Below are 17,594 nucleotides of genomic sequence, written 5' to 3' on the forward strand. Positions count from 1 at the left end.
AGCATCTTACATAAGTCTATAAAATGATTCAAATGGAAATAGAGCAAAATATTAAGAAATCATCTTTGGGTTGCAGGCTTTAGAAAGCACATTTCCTGTCACATGTTTTTGTATGTGCTACATATTTCTGTAACAGTCACCTACTACCTTCAGATTAAAAAAACAGAATCATGTACATATTTTCTTCTTTTACTGACTTGTCTTTGTTGGCTCATATGGGATGAAGATAAGGAGTTAAGTGTACCAGTGTTGGACCAGACAGATTAGGCTCAAATATCAGTTGTGTGTATCAGCTGTGTGACTCGATGCTATGATCTTGAACTAGAGTTCTGTAACTTCTCTGCACCTATACCACAGGCTCTTTTGAGGAGCAAACATGTACAAACTGCTTACAACAGTGCTGGGGACAGGAAATACTTTGGAATTGTTCATCATACAATAATCTGCTGGTGCAGTTAAATAACAGTACTTAATTACATAACACAACCTAGCTCAGTTCTGTTTTGACCTTTCCATCTTCAAACTGAAACTGATTCACTCAAAGGAAATACTTTTACAAAAACATAAAAGAAACACATTGGCTTATTGGGAAATTCATTAAATAAAGCACAGGAGATATACTCTAATCTTTCACCTTTCACTAAATAAAGCACAGAAGAAAATGGAGTAAAAATATTGAAACTCCTAAGGAGACCAGGAAATATGCACATTTCTTGTCACGTGTGTGCTTATGTGGGTCAAGTACAAACCCCAGCTCAGCTGTCAGGATATATCTGGTGCTTCTCTGTGTAGCACCCTAAACAACATTTCTAAGTCAGAAAGACCTCTTAAACCAACCTAGAGTAAAAATACTTTTCTATTCCAATAATTTTCTACAGGATGTGATCAACCAGTACTGCCCTCATTCACTAAGTACCCACCGCACCAACCTACTATAAATGCCTATATATTTAAATTATGTATTTTTATTCAGGAAACTTTTGTTATTCTGGTGTTTATTCATTTCCTCCACATTACTGAGAACTCAATCTACTATAAAGTGCTTGTATATGTTAAAATACTTGCAAACGTAATTGTATATATGATGGGGCAAAAGTGGGTTTTCAGTCGTTGTACAGAAAATAAAACAATAATAAATAAATAATACAGGAATAAACTGTGCTTTATATACTTGCAACTGTAAACCTACTTTTGCTCTACCCTGCCAGTATTATCTCATGACTTGGCTAATAATAGCTGTGAAGTATAATTAAAACTGATCATACTTAAATGTATTAATAATGTAGATTTAGTATATCTGTACGCAAACAAAGCAGTTTTTTAAGAAAATAATCAAACTATCCCATTATTAAAAAGGAAATATAACTTCCTATTGCTAAAAAAGCCCCAAGCCCCTAATGTACCTAGAGAAAGGAGAAGAATATTGTTTTATGCAACTCTCCAAAGAACCCAAACCTAGGGGGCAAATAATAGCAAACCACTGCCCTTCCTGACCTCCTCTCTGCCACCCTATTCTAGCCCTCAACCAGGGCCTTCCCCTGTCATGCTTGTTTCCTTGCTCCTTACACTTTTAAAAAGCCCATCCATGACAAAGATATATCATGGGTCTCAACAGGTCTCACCTACAGTGTCCTAAGCAAAGTAGTTCTAAAGCTATATAAAATAGGAGTCTTGAAGACTGGAAAACGTCTTTCCTGAAGATGATTGTGAGATCATCACAATAGCAAGATCTTTGTGTCATGAAGACATGAAACTCTTCACTGGAAATCTGAATCTTTTAACATCTCAGGAGGTAAAAAGAACATACTTGCATGGCAGAATTCTGATAATATTCTTCACTTTCAAATTTTCAATACACACTGCACAATTCTCAGCATCAACATCAATTCCAAATAGAAGAGGAGAGAGTATTAACCTGGGTGTACAGAATATCCTTGGTAAAACTCACTGTACCTTGGGTAAAACAGTGATGAGTTCTAATCTATATGGGTATAACCGAAAACTAAACACACAATTTCTACTTGGTATTTACTTTTTACCACTTTCAAGAGAATATTTAAAGAATTTGGCTGAAAAGAAAAAAGATGTCATTGTCTACCTAATCAGACATGAACAGTAGTTATACACTAGGCCAGTGTTCAGGTTTTAAGTGTTCATGCTTTAAAGGCTTTAGAAATGCAAATGCTTGCTTTACTTAGGAAAATTAATTATTTTCAAAGATAAAATTTCTAAAGAGAATGAATATCCAATAAGCTGCTTGTTTTCTGGAATCATTAAAAAGAAAAACTAGAGCATATTCATGAGAATTTGCTGAAGTACAGTTACAACTTGCAAAAGAAATACAAATGGCTAAATAACTGCAAATAAATCTCAATAGTGATTAAAAAATTACACATTGAAATAAGTTACCATTTTTTCATCTATCAAATTAACAAAGGTAGAAAGAAACAAAAACTGGGGGTGAAAGCAGTCTTAAGACAAAATGTCCACTTCTCAGAATGTATGGATGGGTCAAGCCTCCCCACCCCCACATTTTCCTCAGTAGTGAGGATCCACCCACCTGGCCTCATCCCATCAACCAAAGCAGGGAGGGGCAGACCTAGAAAGACCAGTGAGACTCTCACTCTCAGGATTCTGGGATGGGGATTCAGGAACCACCAATCAATGTCCGTAGGTGGCTGCAACTTTAACAAGTTAATTTTATGGAACTTGGTTACACCATAATTACTTAAAAAATATATTTAGTCATGTGTATCACTTGTGAACAAGCAAGCAATAAAAATTGACTTTATATGTAGATATGGTTATCAAAGACTATATTAAAATGGACCTTATAAAAACTTAAAAAATTATGTTACAACTAAAGTAAATATTATCACTTACTACTTATCATATGCTATGCAAGAGTGGTGAAATCATTTTAAAGAATGATTGACAAGCTTATATGTTACTGTGAATGAGTCCACAGGAAGAGAAAAATCAGAAAACACACACTAGTCTCCAGATTTAAGAAAACAACATTTTTCCATGTAAGTTTAAAACACAAAATCATCAGAAAATTCATGTATATATCTCATGAACCATATGAAACTTCTTTTCTAAACCACCTTATTTTGACAACTTTCAAAAAACAGTGCATGAAAGCATATTTTCAAAAATGTTCTGTAAAGAGAGAAGATACTATCAATATACTTACATTCTCAAAGACTTAACTCAGTAAATTATTACATATAAATCTATGTCTTCTCATTTAAGGACTGAGAATTCCTGCCTTGCAAAGAAGAACTATTTCAAGAGAAACATAAAACTACATTTTTATCAAGTCACTGGCTATACCAAATACATGTAGTTTGTCATAGGCATTCAGCACTGGAGACTTTCTCCCCAAGGATCCTTGTTTTATAAATTGGATGCTAACCTTATCCCCTACGATGGAAAAACATTTTTTTTTTTTTAGCTTTTTCTGTTCAGTTCACCTGCATGGCAAAAAACCCTGCACAAACTATTACAACTCAACTATCACTACAATGTGAAGGATTTAGGGAAGGAAAGACAGCCAATAACACAATGCCAGGGATATCAATATGAAAGATATCACACAAACCATCAATGTCAGATTCCAAAGTTAAGTCAAAGGGTCAAAGGTCAATGTTATTTCTGTTCTGATTCTTTAAGGAGGTCAGAAGAAGAGGTATATACTATAAGTGCAATTCTTTTTTTTTTTAATTTTATTTATTTATTTATCTTTAGATGGGAAGGAGAGGGAGAGAAACATCAATGTATGGTTGCCTTTCGTGCGTCCCCTGCTGGGAGTTGGCCTGCAGGGAACCGGCCTGCAACCCAGGAATGTGCCCTGACTGGGAATCGAACCTCGATCCTCTGGTTCACAGGCCCGCGCTCAATCCACTGAGCTACGCCAGCCAGGGCTTTTTTTTTTTTTTTTTTGAAGGAGACTAGATTGAGGGGGAATAGATTAAGTCTCAACAACTTAATGAGACAAAATAAAAATCAAAACTAATGAACCAATCCACAACTACATCAATATGGTTATTAACATTAATGGCACAAAAGACTGTTAAAAAGAACAAACATCACTCACTACATTAGCAACTGTTTTCCTTTTAAGGAATCAACCTTCTCAAACCTGAGGGTCTAGATTAAGGATCTGTCCTAGTCTACAAATGCTTTAACTCTGGTATAATTTTGGCCTGTTAAGTCTCAGGTTAACCATGTCAAAATGTTTGTTTTGATAAAAAAACTACTTTTAAAAACATCTTTTCTCCCTTTCTCCACAAATTTTTTCCCTATAATTAAAGGAAGAACACCGAGTCTCAGATTCAACATAGACAAATTTAAATTTTCAAAGGTCTGTGGTAGAGACTTTAACTTTTTTATCTTTTTCAAGAGTTTATGTACTTTTAGAGAGAGGGGAAGGAAGGAAGAGAGAGAGAGAAACATCACTCGGTTGCCCCTCCCATGTACCCTGAACCACGACTGAACCCAAGGCAAGTGCCCTGACCTGGAATCGATCCAGTAACCTTTCGCTTTATGGGACAACGCCCAATCAGCTGAGCCACACTGGTCAAGCCTCTTCTTTATCTTCTTTAGAGTCATCTGAGTCTGACCAACAACAGGTGGAGAAGTTTTTTCAATGATGAACATACTGGCGCTGTCCAGGATGGCAGTGACTAGCCAGCCAGTGTGATTTATTTGAGCTTTTGAATGTAGCTATTGTGATGGAGGAACTACATTTTAAGTTTAATTTAATTCATTTAAATTCTGGTATCCAGGTACGGCCATTGGCTACTGTACATCTGAAAGGCTCATCACATATGCAACAAAATTATTTCTGACAACCCTGCTTTAAAATGAACACACAAAATAAGTCAGTGCTAACTCAATCTAGTTAGAACTCCACATGTTCCATACTGTAAATTTAGCAGATTGAAAAGCATTACTCAGACACAAAGACAGGCATACAGTGTAATCTAAACCAAAAACAAAACAGAACACAAAAATATTACCTTTTCTTCGTGTTTTATAGTATGAAGTGGAAGCTGGCCAATAACTTTCTTGGTTTCTTTTCTATGGCTCTTAGGCAGGAAAAAAATTATTATTATTGAAAATTTCATGTAAAATCACTATTTTAAAAATTCATAAAATATAAAGTAGCTTATAGAAAAATTCCATTTAAAAAGCAAAGTTAAATGACTATAGTGAAAATAACTTTAAATATTACCACTTGTCTTAATATATAGACTAAGCACATATAATTTAAGACCTGTTTGATCAAGAATGCTTATTTTCACTTAGCACAATAATTTCTAGATCTACCCATACTGTCGCAAATGAGTCAGTCAGAGAAAAACAAATACCATATGATCTTAAAGAAAAATATAAACAAATTAATAAAACGGAAACAGACTCAAGGGTACAGACAACAGACTTATGGTTGCCACAGTGGAGAAGAGTTGGAAAAAGGTGGAGGAATAGAGAAGTACAAATTGGTGTTAACAAAATAGTGACGGCGATGTAAAGTACAGCATTAGAAATATAGTCAATAATACTGTAATAACTGTGTATGATGCCAAGTGGGTGCTGGAAATATCAAGGGGAACATTTTATAAAGTATGATTGTCTAACCACTAGAAAATAATACTGAATGTAAACAGTAAATGGGGGAAGCTGGGGTGGGGGGCGGTTAACAACAATGCTTATTTTCAATTCCGTATCTGAACAAGAACCCAATTCCAATTAGTATGTTTAAATATTGGAAAGAAAGTAGCAAGCTGAGGATAGGGTTACCATCTATTAACTTCCCTAAAAGAAAAGAGGTTTCCTAGTCATCAAGTAGAAGACTACCCAAACATGACCATTTAATGCCACCAAAGTCAGGAAGGATTACTTTTTAAGACAACAGAGGAAAAGTGTGAAATTCAAAGTCTGTGCTGGAAGCCCCTGGCTCTTCAACTGCCCCCCTCTTTGCTGTTGCTGAGAGAGTGAGTTCCTCTGCAGACAAGGAGTTCCTCCTTTCAGGAGCACAACATGCAAAAAGTGACCTGTATTTAAAAATATCTAATTTCCCACTGAACAGAAAATTTTATATATTCTAATTTTAAAAGTTATTTTCAGAAAAATCATATCACCAGATCCAAGATGGCAGCCAGCAGGAGGCCGATGAAGGAGCTTGAAGAAATCTGCAAATGTGTAATGAAAAAGTTCCATAACATCCAGATTGATGAAGCTAATTTACTGACTTGGCAAGGGCTTATTGTTCCTGACAACCCTCTGCATGATAAGTGAGCCTTCAGAATGGAAATCAACTTTTCAGCAGAGTACCCATTCAAACCACTGAAGATCACATCTAACACAAAGATCTATCACCCCAACATCAATGAAAAGGGGCAGGTCTGTCTGCTGATAATTACTGCTGAAAACTGGAAGCCAGCAATCAAAACTCACCAAGTAATCCAGTCCCTCATAGCACTGGTGAATGACCCCCAGCCTGAGCACCCACTCTGGGCTGACCTGACTTAAAAATACTCTAAGGACTGCAAAAAATTCTATAAGAACCCTGAAGAGTTTACAAAGAAATATGGGGAAAAGTGACCTGTGGACTAAAATCTGTTGCAATTGATTCCAGCCACTGTGAGCAGAGACCTGAGCAGTGCATTCAAACATCTCCCAAAGCAGGACTCTGTGGAAAACTGACATGTGCCACTGCCTGGGGTTCGCTTGTGGCAGTTACTAAGTTTCTACAGTTTTCTTAAGCAAAAGTGGTTTTAGGTAACCTGTAAAGAAAGGATTAAGAATTTAAGATGTTTTAGTTCTGCTCTCTTTGTTTTAAAATCACTGCTTTAATCTACTTTAAAAGAATGGTGTTTCTTTTCTTGGTCCAAATTTACCCCAAATCTTCAATTTACATTTAGACCTTAAGATTTAACATAAAATGTTGTCATTCCCTTTCTTCCCCTGCCCTTGCAACTCTCACTTTCTTGCATTCAGTTTATTTCTCACTCATTCACTTCCCCAGACCCATGTCCTGTCTCCTCCACAAAGAAGAGGAGACAGCTCTGTCCAGTCTGGTAGCTTCTCTTCTCCCATATTGCACTGCCCAGTGTGGGAGTTTGTTCAAATTCTACTGGTTCCAATTTATAATATTCTTTTTAAAAAAAATTTTCAAAGAAGCAAACTATCACCACCCCCCCTAAAAAAAAAAAGCTGTGAAAAGGGAGGCCCAGCTCTTATGTAAAAACCTGGCCAATGTTACCACAATAACATGGATCAAATGGCAACCCATGTCTGTGTGTGTGACTGAACTCCAGCCTGGCCTGGCCTGGCCTGGCCTGCCTGGGAAAACTCTGCAATATCAGGTCTGCCACCACTCTAGGGGAGAGCCTGCCAGCCAGAGGGCACTGTGCTTGTGCAAGGAATTTCTCATCAGAGAGGCTCCTGAGGTCAAAGGTTGGTGCTCCTCCCTGTAGCCATTATGGAAGATGTGTTGGTCACTGCAGACAACACTGAAGCCAGAATACCATTTGAAATTCCAAGTCACCTGTCAGCAAGTTCCATCCGAATGTGCCACAGAGCTCACTCTCCAACTCCTCAGCTCAGCAGCCCCATCTCAGCCCTCCCTCAGCATGGTTTGACTCTGTAGGGTTGGAATTGGCAGTACTCGGCTGTGGCCAGCACCAGTCTGGGGTCTCTGGAGCCCTGCTGGCTGCTTCTTTTCAAAGCAGCAGGGTGGGCCAAGCCAGCCCAACCCAGCCCAGAAATAAAACAGCCTTCCTTCTCCCTCTGGACTCACAGTCTTTGAAGAGTTGAGCTCCACTTGAAGCTCACTCAGTAATATCCTTTACATGTGTTTTATATAGTTTTGACTGCCTTTCTTTTTGTAGAAATAAGAATTGACTTTAGAATTAAAAAAAAGAAAAGTCATATTAATATTTAGATTATATATGAGTGAAAATGAAAATAAGAATAGAGTCCAATACAACTTCAAGCAATATATATGGAAAATATTTATAAACTATCTTTGAAAAAGCAAACATAAGAAGTTTTCCATATTTACCTGTCTTCCAAACTGTGAGCCAGTATACTGGAAAAGCTGTATATAGTAAAATACCAGCCACGCTAATGAGATAATCATCATGGTGATGAAGGCAATGGCCACAAACATGACAGACTGACCACTGATGAACTCCTGTATGTGGCAGGTGCCAACCCCTATGGCCATTTTGACTTGAATTTCTCTTTGCACCAGATCCAAAATCTCTTTTCCTTTTGGGTAGCTAATCATAATGACCACTATATTTCCTGTTCCTGTAAGAAAGAACAAAGAAGTCAATATAAAAACCACAAAATTAGAATGCTCTGTATAAATAATGAGTGCTATAGCTCATTTGTGAATATACAATCAAATACTTTAATAAAATGGTTAAGTTTAAGAAAAACACATTACCAAAATTAGCCCCCAAAGAGAAAAAACTGATTACATGAGAAGTAGAATAAATCACTAAGAAATACCTCCTCAAAAGCAACAGCCCCACTCAGTTTCATAGGTGAATTCTACCACCAAACCTTTTAAGGATGAGCAACAACAATGATATTTAAATTGTTCCACAACAGATTAAAAAAATGATTTCTAAGATCGTAAAACCTAACACAGTAATAAAAAAAGCAAAAAAAACCCCATACAGCCCAATTTCCCTTATGACTATAATGCCTAAAACATGCACATTACACCTAGGGAGGCAAGCTGAGAACTCCTATGATCACTAGTACTTAACACTGCTTTGAATGCACAAGCAAACATAAGGCAAAACAGAAGAGAAACAGCAAAGGAATGAAATAATCAATTTCATGAACTATCAATGCAATAACCATAAAATGTCAATAGGATCTTAAAAATCTTAAAAATCCCACTTCTGAAGTTCACTTCAGGAAAAAATAATCAAGGATAATCAAGAAAACCTTTTAAACAGTAAAACCTGGACAAGCCTTTTAATTTAAAGTCATTAAAACAGTGCGTAGTAACATGAATATGACAAGAATATCAGGACAGAATTAAAAATCTAGACTTTAGATCCAAAAACATAAAAGAATTTAAGAAATAATAAAAATGGCCCTGGCTGGTGTAGCTCAGTGGATAGAGCACGGACCTGTGAAGCAAAGAGTCGCTGGTTTGATTCCCAGTCAGGGCACATGCCTGGGTTGCAGGCCAGGTCCCCATTGGGGGACACATGAGAGGCAACCGCACATTGATGTTTCTCTCCTACTCTTTCTCCTTCCCTTCCCCTCTCTCTAAAAACTAAATAAATAAAATATTTTTTAAAAATTGAATTTCAAATCAATGGGGTAAAATGAATTATTTTTTAAAAATAGTGCGCGGGGGTGTCAATTGGGTATCATCTGAAGAAAAAAAGGCTATTGTCCCTTTTTTACAATGTATGGCAAAATAAATTCTGAGAATTTAGAATCCAAGATTTAAATATTTAAAAAGTAAATGTAAAAGATCTGTAAATCGCTGGCCAATGTGGCTCAGTTGGTTGGGTGTCACCCTGCAAACCAAAAAGGCCACGGTTGCATGCCAGGGTTGTGGGTTTGGCCCTGGGTTGGGGTACATGCAAGAGGATAACCAATCAATGTTTCTCTCCTTCTTTTCCTCCCTTCCTTCCCCTTTCTGTAAAATCAATAAAGGAAAAAAATTTAAAGAGCCATAAGAAACATAGGGGTTTAAAAATATATAATATTGGCCCTGACTGGTGTGGCTCAGTGGATTGAACACTAGCCTGCAAACCAAAGGGTCACAGGTTCAATTACCCATCAGGGCACATGCCTGGGTAGTGGGCCAAGTCCCCAGTAGGGGGCACATGAGAGGCAACCAAACATTGATGTTTCTCTCCCTCTCTTTCCCTCTCTAAAAATAAATAAATAAAATCTTTAAATATATATATATATACATATATATAATATTGAAGAAAAACCCTTCAAAATATGAAAAAGCACTTCAAAGTTCTAATAAGAAAACAAAAAAAGGATTTGACCAACCATACATAAATACAAATTTTTTACATGGCTAAAGAGCGAAATCAAGGAATCACGATCAATAGAGACAATGGCCAATTAGAGAAAAATACATGTAATATTACAAAACAAAAAAATTATTTCCTATAAGAATAGGGAAAAAGTAAATGAAGTCAGAGTGCATAAAAAAATAGAAATGGGTTTTATTTATTTTTAAGCATTTTTTTAAAGATTTTTTTATTTTTTATTTTTAGAGAGAGGGGAAGGGAAGGAGAAAGAAAGGGAGAGAAACATCAGTGTGTGGTTGCTTCTCACAGGCCCCCCTAACTGGGGACCTGGCCTGCAACCCAGGCATGTGCCCTGACTGGGAATCGAACCAGCAACCCTTTGATTTGCAGGCCTGTGCTCAATCCACTGAGCTACGCTAGCCAGGGCTGGGTTTTATTTTTTAAAATAGCAGCTTTACTGAGATACAATCCACATGCCATAAAATTCATCCTTTTAAAAGGTACAATTCAGTGGCTTTTAGTATATTGTGTTGGCCAAGAAGTCTGTATGGTTTTTTATATAAAATAAAAGACACATTTTTCATTTTTACCAATAGCTTTATTTATTTGGATATTTTCAGTATGTCTGCTATCTCCCATATGGTATAACATTGATTGTTCTCAATTAACATCTCAATTTGATCACTATCAACTTCAACTGGTCTACCTGACCATGGAGCATCAATCAGCGAGAAATCTCCAGCATGGAACTTCCCAAGCCACTTTTGACATTTCGATCAGTCACAGCAACTTCTCTACACTCTGCACAAATCTTTTATTGTTTCGGTTGTTCTACCTTTCTTGAAATAATAAAGCAGAATATGCTGAAAACATTGTATATTTTCTTCCATCTTTGATAGGAAAATGACTATATAAAAATTCACCAATTTTGGTAAGTTTTTTTTAAAAATGCATGCTGATATGACAGCTGTCACAATAGAATCTAACAAAATTGTTTCAAATAAGTTAAAGACAACTAAGTGCTACTAGAACCATCTTAGGGGGAAAACGAATAAACTTTTTGGCCAAGCAATATTTACAAAGGTTGTGAAACCACTGCCATTTAATTCCATAATATTTTCATCACCCCCAAAAAGCCTGCCTAGTTTCCCTCCAAAGAATGCATTTTAGATATATAAAATGTTGTGGCACACATAAAAGCATAACTATTACACTGGTAAAGATAAAAATGTCTGATACACTACACTGGCAAGAACAAGCACAAATCTGCATTCTTGTACACTTCCAGATAGTGAATTATTACAATCTGGTATGGAGGGTAATGGCTATCAAAAAGATTTTTAAATGCACATGTCTCTTTGACCCAGTGACTCCGCATCCAAGAACTTAATTGCATAGATATACCTGCATATATACATGTGAGGTATCTATAAAGATATTGATTGCCAAAGATTTTTCTAAGTTTTTGCTATTACAATCGAAATGTCCATCAATAAGAAAAGTTATATAAATCAAAGTAAATGTACACAGAGGCAGCGTCTCTGTCAATGCTGATAACACTCAAGCTACACAGACAAGAAAAAAAAGCAACATGTAGAACTGTGTGACCCCGGGATTTAAATGGTCATGACAATACAGACTATCTCTGGAAGGCAACCCAAGAGTCTGAGGGCCCCAGTGCCTCAGCGAGAAGAGTTGGACATAGTAAAAATTCTCTACCATGTGTACATATTACTATTCAAAAATTAATTTCAAAATACATGTATAGCCCTGATGGGTGTGGCTCATTTGGTTGGGTGTCATCCCAGAAGGCAAAAGGTTGCTGGTTCATTCCCAGTGGGCACGTTTGAGACACAACCAATTGATGTTTCTCTCCCTCTCTTTCTACCTCCCTTCCCCTCTCTCTAAAAATAAATTTTTAAAAATCAAATCTTTAAAAAATAAAATACATATATAATGTTCTTTTGAATTACACTAAAAAACATTTTAACACCATTTTACCTTACAGAGAAATTTAATCTGTAGCAAATCCACTGTGGCCCTCAGCCATCATATTTAGTTACTAAAACACCAGAAGGGCATCCTTCTAAGTGGCTCCTGTCTGGGAGCTGATCATATGACCTATACCTAAAAGTATTACTTCACAAGTACTGAAGTTGTCTCAGGACTCACACAATCTACCATGTCATCACTGGGAGACACAACAAGGACTAAGATATTTTCTGGCTTCAGGAAAATAAACATCTAATAGCTAAGAAAAACAACTACAGAAACAATTATGGTAAGTTATATCACTTATAATTATATGGACCTTCACAAGCTGAAAGCCTTTTTTTAAAATAAAGCTCTTTTTTTGTGGAAGTTTTCAGGAACATACTAAAGTAGGAAGACCAGTACAAGGAACCACATGTACCTGTCTCAATTAATAACTTTTAGAGTTCTGGCCAAGATGGAGGTGCAGGTAGAAACCCTTTGTTTCCTCACACAACCTAAAGGAGGAAAACAACCAATCTAAAATCAATAAATAACCAAAAGTGCCAGAAAATCAAACTGCATGGAACTCCAACAACCAAGGAATTAAACAAAAAATCAACCAGAACAACCAGACTGGTAAGGCCTCGGCAACTCGGGGCAGACCATGCGGGTGGGGATGGGTGTTGAACTTGGTGGGCTGCACGGGAGGGCTTGACTTAAGGGGAAGACTGAGACTCAGAACTGACTGTGGGCTATGGCAGGGGTTGCCCTGGTGGGAGATACTCCCAGCTTCACGTGAGAGTTTGTTAAAAAGGGTGCTAGAGACAAGCAGGCAAGCCTCACTGTTCCCTCTCTGGCCCCTTCTCCACAGGCAGCACCACAGCATAGCAAGGAAGGTTGCCCTGCCTGGGTAAATACCTACGGCCCCACCCCCTTATAACCTATCAGCTGTGCCAAGACAAAGAAATATAGCCCAAATGAAAGAACAGAGAATAACCTCAGAACTAAGTGATGAGATTGCCAACCTATCTGACGGAGAATTTAAGGCCCTGGTAATAAAAATGCTCACAGACCTAATTGAGTTTGGTCAGAGGGGAAAAAAAACACAAATGAAGGATACCCAAAGTGAAATAAAGCAAAATATTCAGGGAACCAACAGTGACAGGAAGGAAACCAGGACTCAAAGGAACAATTTGGAACATAAGAAAGAAATAAACATGCATCCAAAAGAACAGGAAAAAACAAGAATCCAGAGAATTGAAGAGAGACTTAGAAACCTCTGGGACAACTTGAAATGTTCCAATATCTGAATTATAGGAGTGCCAGAAGGAGAGGAACAACAGCAAGAAATTGAAAACTTATTTGAACAAATAATGAAAGAAAATTTCCTCAATCTAGTGAAGGAAGCAAGACTTTCAGGAAGTTCAGGAAGCCCAGAGAGTCCCAAAGAAGTTGGACCCAAAGAGGAACACACCAAGGCACATCATTAAGTTACCCAAGATTAAATATAAAGAGAATCTTAAAAGTAGCAAGAGAAAAGGAGACAGTTATGTACAAAGGACTGCCCATAAGGCTATCAGCTGATATCTCAAAAGAAACCTTGCAAGCAAGAAGGGACTGGGAAGAAGTGTTTGAAGTCATGAAAGGCAAGGACCCACATCCAAGATTACTCTATCCAGCAAAGTTTTCATTTAGAATAGAAAGGCAGATAAAGTGCTTCCCAGATAAGGTCAAGTTAGAGGAGTTCATCATCACCAACCCATTATTACATGAAACATTAAAGGGACTTATGTAAGAAATTTAAGAGGATCAAAAATATGAACAGTAAAATGACAACAAACTCAACAACCATCAACAAATGAACCTAAAAGAAAAGAAAAACAATGAAAAGAAAAACTAAGCAAATAACCAGAACAGGAACAGATTCAGAGAAATGGACATCACACAGAGGGACTTCAGTGGGGAGAGGGAAGGGAGGAATAGGAGGAAAATACAGGGAAGAAACATAATTAGTAGGCATAAAATAGACGGGGAGAGATCAAAAATGGTATAGGAAGCAGAGGACTCAAAGAACTTATATGTACAACCCATGGACATGAACTAAGGCGGGGAGAATGCTGGAGGGTTGGGGAGACAGGGTGAAAGGAGATAAAGGGGAGAAAACTGGGAAAACTGTAATAGCATAATCAATAAAAATACTTAAAAAAAAACTTTTATACAGAAAACAAAACTGTCTGTCAGTTTTTCCCCCAAAACAATCTTGAAGCACTTTTATAATTATATTTCACTTGAAGCAGAAAGAGGCCACATTATTATTTTACAGATGAGGGCTTGGGAATCCTTAAGAGCTGTCCAATGTCATACAGCACCTAAAAAAGTTGATTGTAGAAGAATCGGCCTGTATGTAGTCACAGGGGGACACAAGCTTATGGGTGGAGAGCCACAGACTGGGTTCAAATCTCAGTTACCACTGTCTGAATCAGGAGAATCTGCCTTCTCTGAGAATATTTCTTTAGCTATAAAATGGAGATGAGTGAGAGGGAAGAAGATAGCAGTGAAGTATACGGAAGCTGCGCCCACTTGCATGTGCACCCAACTGGGACACTTAGCTGATCGTCTGAAAAACAAAGTGAACAGCCAACAAAATTTTAGCTGATAGCCAAAGTGTGGAAGCCAAAGTGTGAAGAGGCTGCTTCAAAACTGGTGGTAAGGAGATTTTATAGGCAGACAAGGAAAGTCCCTGGGCATGGCCCCAGAAACTGCTGCTGCCTTATGGACATCAGAGGAGAGTTGGGTCAGTGATAGCAGTCTAGTGGCTTCCTCCCCTTACAGGGCAGGGAAATTGCAGACCAGCACCAGGATAGACTTGAAATCCTGGGGAAAAAGAGGCAGCGCACCCTAACCAGTGTGGCAGTCATTGACCAAGACAGTGCAGGACAGTGCAGGGTTGGGGGTCAGGGGGTGGATCATGGAGGCATCTGGAGCTGGGAGAAGAGGTAGGCCAAGACTGGCTGTGACTTGGATAGACTATGGACTTGCCACAGAGTTGGAGTGTGTGGAAAGCCAGGCAGTGGCTCTGAAAGGCAGCGGTGACCAGAGACTTTTTTCAAAAGGGGAACTGAGGTGCACTGGGCATGGACCTCACTGTGCAGCTGCCTGGCCAACAAGGAGTGAGGATTGTGTGTGTGATTTGCTCCCACTCAGTGCACCTCATGGATTGATCAAAGGGGTACAAAGGAGCCCTGGCTGGTATAGCTCAGTGGATTGAGCCCAGGCCTGTGAAGCAAAGGGTCGCTGGTTCAATTCCCAGTCAGGGCACATGGCTGGGTTGCAGGCCAGGTACCCAGTAGGGGACAGTTGAGAGGCAACCATACATTGATGTTTCTCTCCCACTCTTTCTCCTTTCCCTCCCCCCTCTCTAAAAATAAATAAATAAATAAATAAATAAAGGGGGTGCAAAGGTTTATCAGTGCCAGCCTGGTGCAACTGTGCAGAGTCCCACACAGTGCAGAGTCCCACACAGTGCTGTTAGGGCATGGAAACTAGGCACCTGTAATTACTGTAGCCAAGACTGATACCCCTTCCTTGCCAGAACCAGCAGAAAGGGGAAACTGAGCCCATCCCCCAACCAACTGCAGGACCCTGGAAGACCTGTAAATCCCCCTGGGTAGGCTTAACCAGCTGGGGTTTTTTGTTGTTGTTGTTGTTGTTTTATTTTATTGTTGTTCAAGTACAGTTGTCTGCCATTCCCCCCAACCCCAGCCACCCTCACCTCTCTCCCAATTCCGCCCTCACCTTGGTTTTGTCCCTGGGTCCTTTATAGTTGTTCCTGAAAACCCATTCCCCCTTTCCCCCAATAATCACCTCCCATCTCCCCTCTGATTACTGTCAAATTGTTCTTAATTTCAGATTGTTCTCTGGTTATATTTTGCTTGCTTGTTTTGTTGATTAGGTTTCACTTAAAGGTGAGATCATGTGGTATTTGTCTTTCACTGCCTGGCTTATTTCACTTAGCATGATGCTCTCCAGTTCCATCCATGCTGTAACAAAGGTTAGGCGCTCCAACTTTCTTTCCGCTCTATAAAATTCCACTGTGTAAATGTACTACAGTTTTTTTGATCCATTCATTTACTGATGGGAACTTTACTGAAGTGCTTCTACCACTTGGCTATTGTAAACTGTGCTTCTACATACTTTGGGGTGCATAGGTTCTTTTGGATTGGTGTTTCAGGGTTCTTAGGATATAATCCCAGCAGTAAAATTGCTGAGTCAAAAGGCAGTTCTACTTGTAGTTTTCTGAGGAAATTCTATAATGTTTTCCACAGTGGCTACACCAGTTTGCATTCCCACCAGTAGTCCTCTAGGTTTCCCTTTTCTCCACATCCTCTCCAACAACTGTTTGTTGATTTGTTTATGATTCTGAACAATGGCCATTCTGACCAGTATGAAGTGGTATCTGATTATGGGTTTAATTTGCATCTCTCTGATGGCTAGTGATGCTAAGCATCTTTTCATATGTCTCTGGGCCCTTTGTATGTCCTCTTGCAGAAGTGTCTGTTCAGGTCTTTTGCCCATTTTTTAATTGTGTTACTTATCTTCCTGGAGTAGAAACGTGTGAGTTCTTTATGTATTTTAGAGATCAAACCCTTATCCAAGGTGTAACTGGCCAATATGTTTTCCCATACAGTTGGTTCCCTTTTTACTTTAATGTTGTTTTGTTTAGCCATGCAGCTTTTTATTTTGAGGAGATCCCATTTGTTTATTCTTTCATGTCCCTTGCTTTAGGGGACATATCAGTGAAAATATTCCTGTGTGGAATATTAGATATACCTGCTTATGTTTTCCTGTAGGATGCTTACAGTGTCATGACTTATATTTCTTTTATGGACCTTGAATTGTTTTTTGTGCATGGTGTGAGTTGGTGATCAAGTTTAATTTCTTTTGCATGTATCTGTCCAGCTCCTCCAACACCATTTGCTGAAGAGGCTATTTTTACTCCATTTTATGCTTCTTCCCCTTTTGTCAAATATTAATGGACCATAGGGTCTTATATTTCTGGGCTCTCTACACTGTTCCATTGTTCTATGTGTCTGTTCTTATGCCAGTACCAGCCTGTTTTGATTACAGTGGACTTGCGATACAGTTTGATATCAGGTATTGTGATCCCTCCTACTTTGTTCTTCTTTCTCAAAATTTCAGCTCCTATTCAGGGTCCTTTATGGATCCATATAAATTTTTGAAGTGTTTGTTATATCTGTGAAATTTGTCATTGGTACTTTAATAGGGATTGTGTTGAATATATATATTACTGTGGGTACTATGGACATTTTGATGATGTTAATTCTTCCTATCCATGAACATGGTATATGCTTCCATTTGTTTGTGTTTTCCTTATTTCTTTCTTCAGTGTTGTGTAGTTTTCTGCATACAGGTCTTTTACCTCCTTAGTTAGGTTTCTTCCTAGGTATTTTATTTTTCTTGTTATATCAAATGGGATTTTTTCCTGATTTCTGTTTCAGATATTTCATTGTTGGTATACAAAAATGCCTTTGATTTCTGAATACTGGTTTGGGGTTTTTTTTCTTT

The 17,594-nt window shown here is 38.1% G+C and overlaps 1 protein-coding gene and 1 pseudogene across 1 annotated transcript in view; one reads left to right on the forward strand and one right to left on the reverse strand.

Annotated features, from left to right (window-relative positions):
• The window catches only part of RNF149 (ring finger protein 149), a 46,738-nt gene that overhangs the window by 14,204 nt on the left and 14,940 nt on the right, over positions 1-17,594 (reverse strand). Inside the window, 3 exon segments of the mRNA XM_037057273.1 lie at positions 1,808-1,890; positions 5,025-5,093; positions 8,072-8,322. Coding sequence (XP_036913168.1) covers positions 1,808-1,890; positions 5,025-5,093; positions 8,072-8,322 — 403 coding nt within the window.
• On the forward strand, positions 5,937-6,699 carry LOC118994643 (ubiquitin-conjugating enzyme E2 L3-like; annotated as a pseudogene).

This window comes from Sturnira hondurensis, unplaced genomic scaffold, assembly GCF_014824575.4.
Source record: "Sturnira hondurensis isolate 20B ecotype Veracruz unplaced genomic scaffold, ASM1482457v3 Scaffold0009664, whole genome shotgun sequence".
Taxonomy (NCBI): Eukaryota; Metazoa; Chordata; class Mammalia; order Chiroptera; family Phyllostomidae; genus Sturnira; species Sturnira hondurensis.